At 41.8% G+C, this 13,504-nt stretch overlaps 1 protein-coding gene across 14 annotated transcripts in view; it reads right to left on the reverse strand.

Annotated features, from left to right (window-relative positions):
• The window catches only part of BRSK2 (BR serine/threonine kinase 2), a 315,531-nt gene that overhangs the window by 102,814 nt on the left and 199,213 nt on the right, over positions 1-13,504 (reverse strand). For all 14 annotated transcript variants that reach the window (XM_064657587.1, XM_064657590.1, XM_064657589.1 and 11 more), the window contains exon 3: positions 4,950-5,035. In XM_064657587.1, coding sequence (XP_064513657.1) covers positions 4,950-5,035 — 86 coding nt within the window. The remainder of the gene's footprint in view (positions 1-4,949; positions 5,036-13,504) is intronic.

Here is a 13,504-nt window from a genome sequence, read left to right on the forward strand (position 1 = left end):
AAGTTGTGCGTGGGTAGGAGGACGTTTTAATTTTGTTATCTGGCTCATTGTGATGCACCTTCACCTCTGTAATCAGGAGGTGGTGTGTTGTGTACATTGCAGTGAGGCTTGGGCCCTTGCCCAGCGATAGCATTGTACAACTGAATGATGAGAAAGGTACTTCTGCTTGGAGAAGGTGCTGATGAATGCATGGCACACTTCACAGAACAACAGCCTGGCATCCACTCCTTCTCTCAAAACAGATTCTTGCTTAAAATGCTGATCAAGCTGGACAAGATAGAGATTTAAAATAAATGCTGCCAAAAAATTTGAAAGTTTGAAATCTTAAATGTGAAGATTTCAAAATTAATCAGTATAAATCTACACACAAATATCTGTATGCACCCAGAAACAGAAATTTACAGATATATATATATAGCTAGATAGAGATATAGATATATAAACATGGATGGAAAGGCAATAGAGAAATATCAGTATAAGCATCCGAAAGAAAACATGGAGTGGTCCTAGTATGGTATTTTTCTATTTTATTTCTGCTCCTCACCAACCCCTGGCAATTTAAACTAAATAGCTAATCAAATGAGTTCAAAACAGATAATGCCACCTCTGTTGGGGGTTCTGCAATAGAACTGTATCAGTTAGCTTTATCCCCTCTGGAATGGCAAGTTCCATCTACTGTGGACTGTATGACAGCACTTAGTTTGCTATGCTAACAGCTCCTCCAACAGTGGGACAATTGCTTTTCTATGATCAAAACAAAAGCTAACTGTACTGCATAAAACACAGTAAATGAAATGCAGTAAATATATATAACAGAGATTTAAGAATAAAGCATAAGATTTCTTCCTAGAAAACATCCGAGCCAGTCCTTTCATGAAGGACTGGGCTTTGCATGTTTCCTCTTCTTTAATCCTCAACAAGTCTGCTAATGAGAATCTCCTGCTCATTCATTCACAGTGGTAGTGCTGCTAACAGTGTATGAACTCCACCTTCCTCTCCGGTCGCTACACAAACACTGTGTAGGGTCAGTTCAGGAAAGACCTTTTCTATACACAGCACAGAGAAAACAGGACCATCACCCAGGTTCACACAGTTCATATGCAATGCAGAAACCGTGTGACCAAAGGAGTGTGTCCCCTCTGATGACAGGCATTACAGAACACACAGAAACTTTGTTACTGACTTGCTCAGTCCCTTAGTTCATTAGTACATTGCCCCATTCCTGGAAGTGTCCAAGGTCAGGTTGGATGGGGCTCTGAGCAACCTGATCTAATCAAAGGTACCCCTGCCCATGGCGGGCAGGTTGGAACTAGATGATTTAAGGTCCTTTCCAAACAAACCCATTCTGTGATGATTCCATGATTTACATTACCCTAAAATTCCGGACTATCTGAACTTCATTACTCAAAATGACTGGTGCACACACAAATTTTGGTAGCTCACTGATCATGTCCTGTACCAGGCCACTTTGACTCATTCTTGATATTTAAAATTGGAGGACGATCCCCCTTCCTGGATGTTTTGTCTATTAACATTATATGATGGGAGAGAGGGAGGCATTGATCATCTATGGCTATTTCTAAATTATCTATTACTGTGGACTCCCAAGCTTGCTTGAAGGCCATCAGCATCATCGTACAACAAACACAAAATAATTCACCTGTCAGTAATACTGCTCGTTTAGCCAACAAAATGTATATCTGAGGTGGTACATCAGCACACTTACAGAGAGCCTCAGTGCAACCATGTTTTCCCCCACGCTCCTAGATCTATAGTCCACAGTCTTACTAAATAAGATAACTCAAAATGCTGGATAAAGAGCATTTAGAGCATTAAATCTTAGATCTCATAGCTTTCTCCATCTCTCCAACCATCTTGGCAAAAAGAACCCGATTAAAACAAACAGAGAAAGACTGCTTGGCTAACACACATATGCTAACAGATTTTTATTATTATTTTTTAAAACTCATTTTCAGTGTTAAATAAACTGTGGAAAAAGGATTTGATTCATGGTTGCATTAGGAATCTACTCAACCAAAGCCCCTTGTCACAAATTAAATCATAAACTAAAAGTCAAACATGATTTGTGAAATTAACATTTATCGAGGAAATACTCCCCAGCGCTGCATTGTGATTAGTCTCTGGCTTCTGAAATATCACCCATAATTCATGAGCTCCTCTGAAACCATGCCACTGCTGTTACTGCTGAGATGGCATGCATGATGGAAAGGTGCTGCCACCACCAGAGAGCAATCCCTTTTTTGATGCTGGTGATAACCAGAGGTCACCATGTCTATTACTTGGGAAAGTACATGCACACACACTTCTCGGCCCCCACACACTTGTAATACCTCACCCCTCCATAGACACTCTCTTCCACGTCTCAGATTTATCCAAGGCCACAGCTGTTTCTAATTCTGAACATGGAAGCTTGGCAGGAGCTCTGCATTGTGCCCTTTCTTTAAAATAGTGACTAATAAAAAATGAAACATAATTAACAGTCATTGGTTCTTTCAGAATCAGTGTCTTTCAGCAGAGGGTGCCTTTTCAGGGGGATTCAGACAGCTTAATCTTACAGGCAAAGGAGCTACAGCACAAAGCAGACTTAGTGACTGTTAAAGGCTAAATGGTCACTGGGAAAGCATGCTTTGGAGCCCAACATTTTTAGAAGCCAGGATATCCAGATACAGCTTAAAGACATGGGATGCTTTTCTTTTCAAGATGATCTTCATCAGGAAGATATTTTCCTGCCAAGAAATGCAGGATTTTTTTGGAAATAATGGTGTAACACCATCCCCACTGCTCTGAGCACTAGATATCTTTCACAAGGAGTAGAACAGCCCCCAAGTCTTTTGGAGTAAAGAAGGAGAGGTCAGTTCAGCTGCTGGCTGCACAGGCATCTAGAGCATTAATAAAGCTTCAGCAGCTTTAAAACACATCCCCTCATGGCCCTTCTCCTGCATGTATTCATACATTGTCACTGCTGCTAAAGTATACCACATCTATCTGGAACACATCAGCTCTACGCTATGTTTATGTTAAGTGTGTGCATACCTAGGATTACACAACATAGAAACAAATAAAGATCACAAAGAGGAATATTTTCTCTATCTTAATAAAAAAAAAGCCTTGGGCCTCATCCTACCCCCCCGTTAAACCAGAATACAGAGGAATGTACTTTCACCAACGGTGCCTCTCTTTTCAGGATTAAAGGAAAACTTACTCCCTGTAAAGCCTGATATTCCACTGCTACCCTTCTGCACACAGAAGAGGCTGTGTTAGATCTGGGCCTCTGTCCTCAGCTGGGGTAAACTGGGCTTCATGGAGCCATGACCATTTATGCCACTGAGGACAGAGCACTGAGCATGCAGCTCTGAGAACACCTGAGCCAGCTTCCACCCAGTGCCTGCACAAGCTCTTTCTGGCAACTGCATTTCACTGTGGATGGCAGGCTCTGCCCCAAAGGAGCGTGGGGAATACAAAAGAAATTACTGCCTGCTCTACTAAGCTAACCCTTAGGCAAAGAGGTCTCACTTCTCAGAACAGGAATTCATTGCTCCAGTAACAAGACTGGCTGAATAGTCCATAAGGGACTGTTACTTCCATTCAACACACTTCCTTTAGATAAACAGTCATTCCCTTCTTGTGTTGTGACATTAAAAAGAAGTCACCAATGGATAGTGGCTTTTAAAAACTGTTTAACCTTCCTTTAACTACTCTCTTCTACTTGTAATAACCTGTTAAAAAGCTGAAAATAACACTAAGTTCCCTACTGGGTCACCATTTTCCATTTGGAGAACATTGATTTTTTTTCCTGTTGCACCAAGATTAATGTGGCCTGTTTGTTTGACAACAGATCCAACATATCTAGTGCCCTAAATCAAGCTAAAATGCTTGTCTGTGGACAACATCCCTGTCTAGCACTGGTAATGATCTGGGGAGAAAAAATCTTAAAAAAAAAAAAAAGCTTTGCTACATAACTGTTACTACTGAACCATCAGGAGATTTCACTGGCCCTTAAAACCAAAAACTGTTATTGATGGGGAAAATTTAAAACACTTCTAATGAGAGTTGAGGGTTTCAATGAAAACTGTTAGGCAAAGGAGGTTATCCAAATTATACACTGTAAGACTGTTACAGCTTTGATTCAAAATGGTTCCAGATCTTACACGTACAAACCTTTCTCCTCTTTTGCTGTTTGATAGAAAATATTGGTTTGTCCTCTCTCCTCCATTTTAAGTAAAAAAAGAAACAGCATATAAGTAAAGGCTCACTCCAAAGAAGACACTGAGGTGCTGGAGCATGTCCACAGAGGGACAACAGAGCTGATGAAGGGTCTGGAGCAGAAGTCTTATGAGAAGTGGCTGAGGGAGCTGGGGCTGTTTAGCCTGGAGAGGAGGATGCTCAGGGGTGACCTTATCACTCCCTACAACTACCTGAAAGGAGGCTGTAGACAGGTTGGTCTCTTGTCTCAGTTAACAAGTGACAGGATGAGGGGAAATGGCCTTAAGTTGCAACCAAGGGAGGTTTGGATTGGATATCAGGAAAAATTTCTTCACTGAAAGAATGGTCAGGCATTGAAACAGGCTGTCCAGGGAAATGGTGGAATCACCATCCCTGGAAATGTTCAAAAAACATGTGGACCTGGCACCCAGGGACATGGTTTAGTGGTGAGTATGGTGGCACCGGGTTAATGGTTGGATGATGATGTTAGATATATTTTCCAATCTTAATGATTCTATGAAAGTACAGAGAAAATGAGAAAAACCAGGGAAATAATGAGTGTTCATTCCTCATACAAGTACCAAATATCACACAGACACCAGCAGAGGGTGAAAACACACCTGTTCCATTCTTCCAGAAATGTTACCAAGTTCCAAACCCCTGATCTCCCTCCCTTCCTTCCTCCTTCCCTTCCCCTTTCTCTGGCAAAAGCCAGTAATACCTACAAATATTTTTTATTTTCGTAAACATCATGCAGCTTTAAAACGTGGGGATGTTCTATCAACTTCAGGATGGCTATTTCCCGCTCCACCTAGAAGAAAGAAAAAGAAACAGAGAAGGTTAGAAGCTTGGTCTCAGAATACATTAGATATCATCACACATTTTCTTCTCATTTATTAATTTTCCACTCCTCTTTATACGCAGAGGATATGGAAAATTGTAACAATGCATCTTATTTAGCACTCACGTAACTTAAGAAAAATTCAATTTATTCAGTCTCAGCACTCCCTGCCCTGCAGAACAGAAAACCAGCAAAATTTCAAGGTTGAAGGAAAAGTCCCAAATCTACAACAGAAAATTAGCTGTGGGAGTTAAACGAGCATTCAAGGCCACTCCTGCCTCACAATCCAAAGCCAATGACATATTCTCAAAGCACAGAAACTCTTAAGATGTCATGTAGGGCTCTCCTGACCTTCCACAGCCATGCTGCACTATGTATTGCATACTCAACTAATATACCCATCCTGAAGAACTTGCCATGTATGCAGGGGAGAAGACAAACAGGAATGTGAATTTATAGCTGCAGAACTGAGACACAGAAAGGGAAAGAAATATAAGAAGTGACATAAGAAGTACAAGGCATAACAAGAAATTAAGCCAGATTACTGGAGATGCCAGTGTTCAGAGCCTTAAGCGTAAGACTATACTTTCTCTTAATTCCCAGTCTGTCCAAGTATGGCTACTTCTAAGAGAATGTCTTTAACATGGAGTTAACAAGTTGTGACTAAGTCCCTGTAATTAGTGCAAGCCTTGTTCTCACCCAAAATTCCTATTGTGACTGCTAAGGGTATTCTTTAGAGATGGAGTCAGTGCAATTCCGAAGCTCCTGGCAAAATTGCTCTGCTGCTCGAAACCACTGTAACCACTCTGATTTGACCTAGGCTGAGTTGAAGGCAGTTAATGTAGCACTGCAGAGACCTCAGATAAGTGAAATAAACTCTGCAACAACACAGTCGGGTACAACAAATTTCTAGGAATCCGCAAAGGCAGGGCTAAGACCTAAAGAAGCAAACAAAGATAACTAGGTAGGGTTTTTTCCAGTCCTTCAAATAACTGATTGCCCTGGAGCTGCTATATTAACAAACAAAACACAAGCAAACTACAAAACCATTCCTTACTATCTTCCTTGCAGGGATCAGACGAGTAATTAGGAACTTGCCCCAGTACACCTTTAGTTCTCGATGTCCTTTAACTTCCTGAGAGAACATCCTCTGCTATAAGCCTGAACAAAGACTTTACCTGAATGTCAGTAAGATACTCCGCAGGAAATTAGAAAAGTGGTAGTTTTCAGCACTGTGCAGAGGAGGAGGATTTCCCAGCATGCTGGTTATCACCCCAGATCTCTCTTCCTCTACAGCACCACATAAAACCAGCAAAAGCAACTCTTGCACTACATCATCCTTAGCCTTCCTCACGTATCAGGATGGAGGAAAGGCTATTTGTACATGTGCCAATCTAAGTCTTTCAAAGATACTTATCCCCCCTCTGCAGAGTCAAAAGTCATCTGAGAGATCCACTTCCACACTTGGGATCTCTGGAAATAACTCCTTCAGAGAAGTGGGGAATGCATTTAAACACATACGCACACAGTTCAGCACTGCCAGAACTGCTATGAATTCAGTGATACACAGTACTTGACAGTGACAGCTCTGTAGGCGTTAACTTACTCATGACCAGCACTTCGATGAAAGCCACTTATAAAAACAGGAAACAAAAGTTGGGTAGATTTCAACTGTACAGCTATTCCAACAGAAACCCAGGGGGTAGCTAGTTTATTCCATTTTTGTCTCCTCTTCAAAAAGACCTGTTACTCTTCTCTCTTACAAGATAATGCACTGTTATTTGCACAGGGCTTGTTCAACACTATAACTGATAAAAGTTGGATTTGCTTCAAAAATGAGGAAAAACAAAACAGAAGGAGCACCCACTCCCATAATATTCTTCCAATAGTACTGAGGTTTACCATTAGCAACATGTACTGCAGCTGCTCAGAAACTGGAACTCCAACAAAATTCCCTTTGGATGGGGAAGACCAGGTATTTCATGGGGAATGTGACCATTGCATTAGCTATGAAAACGATCATCCAACCATGTTCTCCCTCCTGGAAAAACATCTTGGTTGGTTCACTGGCAACATAAGTTCACACCAAGTGAGTGATGGATGGCAGCATCCAGTCAGGGTCCTTGCTTGGTTACTGTCCTAAAGCATGAGAACAGGCAGTGACTTATGACTACCACTTGGACAAGGGGATTCAGCTACAGCACTGCATGGCCTATGTTCAATAATAGACAATCAGAGTAGAAAGGAAATATCTACTTACTACCTACAGATTCACTCTAGAAACCAATTAAAAAAGAAATAACCTGAGTTTCTTTACTTTCATCATTTTAAGTGTGCGAGTGTGAAAAGTTCTGTGCATATTTTTCACTTCTTGGGAACTAAATCCTGAGAGGAAATACAGTTTTGGAGGTCTTGATTTCAACCTCAGGGAGGTAGGAAGTATCTATCTTGATGTGCCTGGCAGCATTTCACTGCAGTGTATTCAGTTCAGTGGTGTGTTGCATCACTCTGGCGCAGGCAGCAGTCAGCTTTCCTCAGTCTGCTACCTCTTCTATCTGTAAACCAAGGACAAAACTAATCTACTCATCTCAAGTAAGACTTTGTATAATCCTTCAGTGGAAGGGCATTTATGAAGGAAAAGTGTCATTACTGTACTTCTTGTAGTCCAGGACTTTACCCCAGGTAGAGGCACAAGATAGTAACGCTTGTAATTACTTTAAGATCTAGAGATTCCCAGCTCTCTAAACAGCAATCTGGTAAAGATCATCCTCAAAAATCTTATAGCAGTGTTCTGTCTCTTTTCCCTTTGAAAGAAAAACAACAGTTCACAGAAATATGCAACAAACCACCTTCTCAAAATTACTACTGCAGTCACTACTGATGGGTGACTCTCCCGGATCTTGTTCATTTTTCATATCCCCACAGAGAAGCCAGAAATTGATATGGCTGGACATGGACTGTAGATCTCAATAGTGATGTCACCGATGCATGGCTCAGGAGGATCTAGCAGCCATCATGTCATTAGGAAAGGACAGGTATCTGAACTCACTGGCAAAATAAGAGACGCCAGAAATAGCAGCTTTGCCTTCTTCCCCAGAGCTTTGCCAGCCCCTGGCATGCCTTTTTTGCGCAGCTCTGTGCTTGCAAGCCATGGAACGCTGTCCAGCTCCAAGCTGGCAAGGACAGGGGAGTGGAGAAACCCTGCAGGGGTGTTTGCTTTAATGTACATGCAATTATCAGAAAGCAGGACAAGCTCAGAATAGCCTGTCTAGAGAGGCTCAGAGTTTGTGATAAACAGGAGACATGGAGAAACATTTGCTTAATGGATAAAAGGGAAAGGAATAAAGTGAAGCTTTCCTGTCACACAAAAGCCAGGTCACATCACAGGGTCCCAACCAAAGCCAGGGTTACCTTATGCCATGGTAGGTTACTGACTGCATCTTGAAACTGGGGGAAACAGCTGTGAAAGGCTGTGCAGGGCAAATGGAGTTGCATTGGTAACATGTAGCCGTGTGGGTACCATGCAGGTGCCAATTAGAGGTTTTAAAAATCTAGGCAGGAGGCTGATTTGACAGGATGCTCCAGTGATTCAGCTAATGACAAAGTGCAACACGGGGGCAATGCAACCCTTAGAGGGATACATGCAATACTTTGCATCCCTTTCTTCCATCTCTACTTCACTCTTATTCTCACTCAGAGGAAATCACATCTCTCTGGTTTAAGCCCATCTCGTTGGCACAGTTTTCACTGGCAACAAGCGCTCTGCTGTCTTGCCTTTCGACTCAAAGGTACACAGGGTGCTAACTCAGAAGACAAGGAGGGCAGTAAAGGGAGGCTGATAGCTTGTCTCAGTGAAGAAAGTTTCCTTTTTTCTTGCATTCATTTGCTCAATAACAATTGAGTCACTCATGACCCACGTGCTGCTTGAAAAATGAGGCTCACAGCTGCCTCCTATTACTAGGCTGTATTTTATCTACCAAACCTGTGCAAGCACTATGCAACAAGCATTACTAGCTTTTTCTCAAAGAACACCTACAGGCAAAAAGCTGGGGGACAGCAGATGACTTTTCTCCTCAGAAGCTCTGAAGTTCACCACCAGCACACCAGAAAGCCCTCTTGTTCTCCACTGACTCCAGTAGCTCCCATATTGCTCAAAACGCTGAGAAGCAAGCCTGGAGCTGCAAAAGTGTCGAGGGGCAGTAAAGCCCTGCAGGCTGCAAATGTGTCGTGCTGTTTTTCCTACTCACAGAGCAAAATGGTGGAGGGATGGTAGGAGTGGTAGGTTTTCCTATGAATATCAAGCTCTCTCTAATGTTGACCCTACTTTGTTTTGAAGTAACTAATAAATCACTTTTCAGAACGCATGGCTGTCCCTCAGTTACTAGAAACTCATCCAGGACATGAACTTTTTCTGAATTCAGAATTATCTAGACTCAGTACGAACTTAAAAGGATGCAGAGATTTGTCTGCTCAACTAACTCCTCAGGCTAGAACTCAGGTTGGAAACCTTGTACCAAAGCACCTACTTTCTTCAACATCTGGCCTGCTGTGCAGTAATTTGCATTTCCATGATGAGAACACAGAAAGCAAATTACCCTGATACTTCCCTGAGTTTAAGAGGCAAAACCAAAGGTATCACATAGGAATAAACCAATATTAGGTTCTTTGAAAGTTCTTTGTTCCTGCCATAACAGAAATATCACAGCAAAAGACCAAGGATTTTATTAATTTGGTACTTATACTTTCACGGTATGTGGGACTGAAAGTTAAAAATGGTGAAAAACGCCTGGCTTTGGTGAAGACCATCTAGGGAATCTGTTTACTCTTGCCCATAATCACAGAATAAATAGGCTACTTCTGAAATCAGAAGAGGACAGCATTAAAGTTGAAATGGCTTTATATAACAAGAAGCCGTAGGGCCTGTATGTCCTGCAGGGCCATTGGGGTTATCATTCTTCCAAACAGACTAAGCCATTACCAAATCTAAGCAATACCACATTGTATCAATTGCATCCCTAATTTCAATGGAAGCATAAATAGAGTAGAAGTGGAAAACACATCAGGTTTTAAATTATTAAACATTAAAGTATCTTCCTCTGCAGCTCTGAATTTGGTTGACTTTTTACTTAAAATGACCTTTCATTACATTTATCCAAAACTTCTTCAGCAGGCTATTATGGAAGCAAATGGGGAGTCATGGAAGTTTTGCATCTATGGAGAGTATTTCTTGCTGCTATTGTAGCCATTAACCTCACATTTCTGAATATACTGAGCCAAATTCAAAATGTATTGAAGTCAACAAAGGACATCAATTAACTTAAGTGGGCTTTGAATCAGACCTCCTAATGATCATTAAGTGGTATTGGGAAGAAATCTTTTACACAATTTTGACTAATTAAATGTTTTAACATGTATACAGGTTTTCTGTTAAGTACTAGTAATTACAAGAAAATTCTACAAAAAGTGGATAAATGGGGGGGGGGAAACTAGACTTAAATCTCCATAGAATCAGACAGCTAGACAATGCTGTACAAAATACTTACAACAAACAGACAAAATTACTGGAAAGCTGAGCAATTCCCCATTTTACTGAGAGTTCTGTTATGGGCTCATTCTACCACAATTTTTGTTTGCATGTTTATTTCCCCATAAACGAAAATGAAAATAGGTATGTGTCAGAAGCAAGTGAGATGCATATTTGATTTTAAAATTTGCATGTGCAGACTTCTATACCATGAAGCTTTAGGAAGCAAATTTATTTTCCACAAACTACTATTTTAACAGATGTCAGTTTCTACTTGTCTTTTTCCATAGGCCTTTCAGCATTTTTCCATAGTCCCTTCAAAACTGCAACTCTAAAGCTCCACTGGATTTCAAAATTTAGCATAAAGTCTGAGAGTATGAAGTTGGCTGGACGAATACTGTGATAATTTCCTTGGAAATCCTTTTTGTTGGTGCCAACGTGCCTCCACAACAGGATTCTTGGCCTGGCTTGGCCTGGCATACAGATTCCAAGGTCTTGAAGTGACAGAGTTTGGATTCTACAGGTTATATAACCATGGGAAATCCTACCCAGGAATGTCACGGTTTAAGTCTGTAGCTACCACCCGCAGTGCTCCTCAGGGCTCTGCCATCAGCTACCAAGTAAATATGGCACTTTGACTTATCCGCAGCGTATGCTTCTTTAAGAAGCATCAGGGCTTCATGCAAGAGACACTGATGGGAGCTGACAAGGAGTGGATTTATTCATTCAGCACTTGAGATTATCTGCTGCCCGGTGGTACACAGCTAACGAGTGACTGACATCCAAGTCTCTGCCAGCAGTCAGCAGAATTGGCCCCTTACACTGGAAGGCAAATAGCCTCCCTGTGCCTCCTGTCACCTTCAGTGAGTGCCACATCCTGGCTGCCATCACTCAGTAGTGCAGGACACAGGACACAAACCAACAGCCACCAACAGTTCTTCAGGAGAAATAACGTGATCTTTGACCTGCCTTTCTTTTTTCCTCCTTATCCTGCTTTTTAATGTTAATGCACGCTGTGCTTTCCATGACTCGAAGTAGAATATGTGCACAGTTTTTTCTTTTCTTCTCTTTTCCCTTTTCTCTCTCTTCTTTTCATTTAATTTCTCTTCTTTTATTTTGGAAAAAAGTAACTTACATGCACCCAACCTGGTGTTTATGAGAAACCCACCACTCCCAATCAGCAGCACACTCAGTCCCTCTCATGTGATTAGCCTTCCATGCTATGTGAGACCTACAGTGCTCACTCCAGATTTAGAACTTTAAGTCTAGTCCCCCCAAGCAAAGCTGTAGGCAGTACTCATCTGCAACTTTTCCTCCCCGAAGGACCCACAAACTTTTGGGGGCCTTGTTTCAGGGATATATATGTTAAAAAAACTCCCTGTGCAGGAGTGCAGGAAAGGAGTGCAATTCCTAATTAATTTTGCCCCAGTAGAAGTTACTTCTTCTGGAGATAGAAGGTATAGTCCTGAACATTTAATGCATTTTTTGGACTGCTAAATGCTAAGCTACAGAAAAACAGTCACTATGCACAGAGGAGAAAAAAGCTGCAGAATTAAGGGGTACAGAGAGTTCAGCTTCAAGTAACACAGGTGCAGAGCTTCTTGCATTATTTGAGACATCGTAGATTTAATATGGGCAATACCAAACACAACGCTGGAATGCTGGAGACAAACAGTGTGTGAAGAATGCAGGAGATGCTGAATCCCATTAAGGGAATATGGACAAGCACAAAGGAGGCAGTATAGCACAGCACAGCATAATGTTCTGCCAAAAATATAGTGGGGAGCTTCTGAGAACATTGGTTGAGGATACGATAAGGCAGAGGGACTCTCAGGAGCAACTAGGAATGGGACTGAGACAGTGAAGTGATGCTAACAGTACCAGGGACTGGATCCTTAAGGGAGTCCACCATCAATAGGAAGAGAAATTTAAAAGCACAGTTTGGGAAAAGCTTCAAAGGATAAACTCTCCACCATTTCCTATGTGTTTCAGCCTGCCTCTTTCTCCCTCTTCCTCTTTTTCTCCATTAGTCACACTGGCCTTATTTAGCTCTTTGGCATTGTCTTACACAAATGTCCTTTACACTTTCTCTAATACTCTGTCAGAAGCAATCAATGGCATTGCTGCTATTTCTTTCTCTACATCATTCCTTAGTGGCCATCTCTGGTTCCCTAAGAAATAAGGCAGGTAATAAATGCTCCAGGAGAGGGCAGAGTAGCTGGAGCTCAGCTATTCTGAGATTGGAGGCAAAATGCCAGACTCCACCTCTTCCCTGCCCTTCTCCCTAACAAGCCTAACAACATCATTAATTTCAAAGAGAGGAAAACAGATAATATGATTTTTGTTATTCTACTATATTCTCCTATCATTCCCTTTTGGGTGTCCCTTGACTCTTTAGAGGGATATTTGTATATATTTGTCAATTAGGATCTCTTTTCAGTTGAGTTAATAAACTCAGTGAGATACTAACAGTTTATATCTAGAAGGGATTCTCCAGACCAACAGTCCCTCACAGCTGGCAGTGGCAGAAACAGAGACTGAATCAACCCACAGCCCACCCCTTGGTTTCCAAAATATGCTGTTGAATCACAATTGTACCTCTCAGAGGTACGTGGTCCCAGACAAACAGCAGCATGGAGCTCATCTAGGAACTGTGAAAAGGCCAAGGGCAACACAGATTTACAAAGTTCATGTTTGCACTTTGCTTTGCAGTAAAGAAGGAGTGTTGAGGGGAGGCCTGGTAGCTGCAGGCAGAGGAATCAACAGCTGACTTTCTGCCAAACTGTAAAGCCAGTGTCCAAGCAACCCTTCAGCCCAGTTCTTCTACCACAGCAGGTCAGCAACACTTTCTGTCACCCTGCAGCATGAACAGCAGCTCCTGCACCAGCTCTACATCAGCACTTCTACTTCCCATC

This window comes from Pseudopipra pipra, chromosome 6, assembly GCF_036250125.1.
Source record: "Pseudopipra pipra isolate bDixPip1 chromosome 6, bDixPip1.hap1, whole genome shotgun sequence".
Taxonomy (NCBI): Eukaryota; Metazoa; Chordata; class Aves; order Passeriformes; family Pipridae; genus Pseudopipra; species Pseudopipra pipra.